The sequence below is a fragment of the Mustela erminea genome, chromosome 11 (genome assembly GCF_009829155.1).
Source record: "Mustela erminea isolate mMusErm1 chromosome 11, mMusErm1.Pri, whole genome shotgun sequence".
Classification (NCBI taxonomy): domain Eukaryota; kingdom Metazoa; phylum Chordata; class Mammalia; order Carnivora; family Mustelidae; genus Mustela; species Mustela erminea.
Window position 1 is genome coordinate 88,855,938 of NC_045624.1, and position 3,181 is coordinate 88,859,118.

Sequence of the window (3,181 nt, forward strand, 5' to 3'; positions counted from 1 at the left end):
AAACATTAAATTTCAATATAAAATCTTTAGGAAACACCTCAAAAATGCTGAAACAGTTGTACTTTGCATTTCTTTGTTTGTAATCACTGAGCCCATGAAATTCAAAGCCATACAAATCCTTACACTATTAAGAGTCATAAGCTTGAATTTCTTAGACAATATCCTTGGTCAAAGCTTTGGAATCCAGTTGAGATTCGGAAACGAGTGGGATTCAGAATACCCTGAGCACAAACTAGTGCAACACCTTTCAAAAATACATATTCGATCTTTCCTCCAAAAAGAGGGGTGGCAGTCAAAAAAGACAAAAGGGGAGAGCAGGGGGGTGGATGAACAGCAAGTAAATTCTAGCTTTATTACACAAGCACGAAACCAAATTCCTTTGGAAAAAGAATGACTTCGGAGGACTTCCAGACCAGTGAGGTAGAGTCCAAAAGGGAGAAAACGGATCTGCCCCTATAGTCCTGGAGACGTATCAGTCTGGGCTTAGGAAGAAAGGGGACCTCCCTTGCAGGTCCAGCCGTCTCCTCCTTCCGCAAACCTGGTGCTGGGAGGCAGCAGAGGGCACACCTGCCCCGGAGTCCCAGACGGCGGCGCCGCATCCCGGGGACGCGGGCCGGGAAAGCCCATCCGGTGCTTCTTCGCCCGTAAAGTGCACTAGGGGACGCGGTCCAGGCCGGATCTGTAAACACTCGACTGTCACTTGTTCATCCCTCCAGGCGGAAGCCGTCCCGGGGCGCAGGGGCCAGGGCCGCAGCTCACGCCCGGGGCACCGGGAAGCGGCGAAGCCTCACCACGGGTTCCAGGTTCACTCGCAGGACTTGGCGTGCCCGTCGCCGCGCCGCCGCCAGGCTGCGCTCGCCCCACACGTCGCCGCCGACGCGGATGGTGGGGAAGGTGGTCAGCGTCGGGGTGGCCGCCCTCCAGATTTCCTCCAGGGTGCGGCCCCCGAAGCAGGGCCCGGGGACCGCGGGCTTGGCGGGGCAGCTGTCCTCGGGGGCCGGCGGCGGTGGCGGCGGCGGCGGCGGCGGCGGCGGCAGCGGCGGGCCCGGCGGGGCCCCCCTCCGGCGGGCGGCGGCCGCCCGGGCTCCGCGGCGCCTCCTCCTGGCCGCCGGCCTGCGCGTCTGGCCGCGGGCCGCGGGGGGCGGCGGGGGGTCGGGGACCAGGGCCCGGCAGGAGGAGTAGCCGTAGACGTCCTTGCTGCGCAGGATGTGCGGGGAGAACTGGTGCTTGAGGCTGCAGAGGAAGCTCCAGAGCTCCGCGTCCGAGCTCATGAACTCCGTGCTGCGGGGCATGAACAGCTTGAAGGCGTCGCCCAGCGCCTTGGTGCTGTCGGCCAGCGACAGTTGCGACCGCGAGTACACCACCTTCTCCTCCCGCGCCTCCAGCTCGGCCCCTCCTCCGGCCCTAAAGCCGCCGCCCCGGGCAGCCGGGGCCGGGGCCGCCGGGGGCCGCCGCCGCCGCCTCTTCACGCTGCGCCGCATCGGAGGCCGCTCGGGGCCGCCCGCGCTCGCCGGGTCTCGCCGCCGCCGCCGCCGCCGCCCCCGCCCGCGTCCGGCTCCGCGGCGGCGGCCGCTGCTGGCGCCTCCGGGCCGGCGCGTCTCTCGCTACTTTTCTCGCCTCGGCCGCCGCCCCTCCCCCTCCGAGGGCGGAAGACGCGGGTGAATATCCTGCCGCCCGGTACAAGATGGCGGCCGGCGCCCACCCCTGGGCTTTGTCATTGGACGGCGCCTGGCCCCCTGGTTTCTTTCTTCTCCTCTCTAGCCTCCTTTCGCCCTCTGCCTTTCTTTAAATGCGCCCGCCTCGGGCCCCTCCCACCACGGCCCCGACTCCACCCATTGGGTGCTCTCCGAAGAGAGGCGGGGACTAATGGGGGAGAGGCCAGTTCCTGGAAGATGGTGCTGGGGTGGGTGGTGGTGGTGGACCTTGAACGTCAGTCAACAGTTGGGTGGGCATGTGGGGAGGATGCCATATCTACAGTAAGAGGTGGACTTCGGCTCCACCTTGGGGTGAGAGCCCCTCTCAGAGTGAGTGGGTGCATTCGTGGATGGAGCTGGGTGCATAACAAAGGAAGACCTGCCCCAAGGGCTGTCCCTCCTATCACAGCAAGGGAGTCTGGAGACAAATCTAGAAGGAATGGGCCTTTCAGTTCCCTTCCAAACCTTCAAAGACCTCTTTCGGCATCTTCATCCAACTCGTCCCTCTTTTGGCCCTGATCCATCTCAAGCAACAAATCATAATCCAGAATCATTCAGCCAACATGGGCAGCGTTGGTGAGATTATCTCCTTCTAGACAATGGAACCATGTTCATATTTAAGAGATACTCTGCTTATCGGGAAAGCAAAGCCTATTATGCCTGTAATACTCAACACTCTTTGCTCAAGTTGATCAGAGATCAATTACAACAAAGCCATTCTCCTTAATGAAAACATCTATGTTTTCAAATATGTAGATCTTTCTAAATGACTGCACTTCACTTTTCATTTAGTTTCAGTATGCTCATTTGCAGCACCATCTCCATCATTCAGAAAAGATGCAGCATCACAATCAAAAAAGTTCTTTTGATAATACATTGTTAAAACCACATTTCCTTTTGTGTTTGAGGAGAGGACTATGAACGTTTAGAGAATAGTGGTCATTCTCCAGTCTACTTTTCTATCCTGACTGGCACTCTAATGGCCAGTCCATGTTTGCTGAGTAAACCAATAAAATACGCTGATTATTTGCAATGAGGTGAGAAAGAAGGATATAGTGAAATTGCTTAGAACAGCATAATTTTATATTTTCCATTTATTATGCAATTTTCTCTTAACTCCCTTAAATTTTTTAAGGTTAAAAAAAAAAACTCTCAATACTTAGAACTTTAAAGTAAGCATGCAAATTTTACCCTTCAGTGAGCATCTTATTTTGCAGTAGAAAACTGATAAAGCACAGAAGTTTAATCATTTGCATTCAATTGCTAATAGTTCCCTCCAATATTTGAGCTGAAAGATACCAAGTTCAGTCTCCTTATTTCACAGATGAGGAAATTTGGACCCACAGAGGTTCAGGAATACTGCTTGTTGAGAGCAGGACCAGGACCATGGTTTAGGTTATTGGATTCCTAATTTAGTGATCTTTATATTCCACCAGAGGCTTTTCAAATTGTGCTGCCCAGACTCAAGAGGTTCAATGGGAAATGCT

General features: G+C 55.3%; 1 protein-coding gene across 1 annotated transcript; it reads right to left on the bottom strand.

The window, feature by feature from the left end:
* Positions 1 to 429: 429 nt before the first annotated feature.
* CCDC71L (coiled-coil domain containing 71 like) lies at positions 430 to 1,665 on the bottom strand. Its single transcript, XM_032304107.1, has one exon. The coding sequence runs from the start codon at positions 1,479 to 1,481 to the stop codon at positions 756 to 758; it is 726 nt and encodes a 241-aa protein (XP_032159998.1). The 5' UTR covers positions 1,482 to 1,665; the 3' UTR covers positions 430 to 755.
* Between the last annotated feature and the right edge of the window lie 1,516 nt (positions 1,666 to 3,181).

What these genes read in the sequence shown, in the direction of transcription:
- CCDC71L (XM_032304107.1), bottom strand. Translation starts at nt 1,481, where the DNA reads ATGCGGCGCAGCGTGAAGAGGCGGCGGCGGCGGCCCCCGGCGGCCCCG.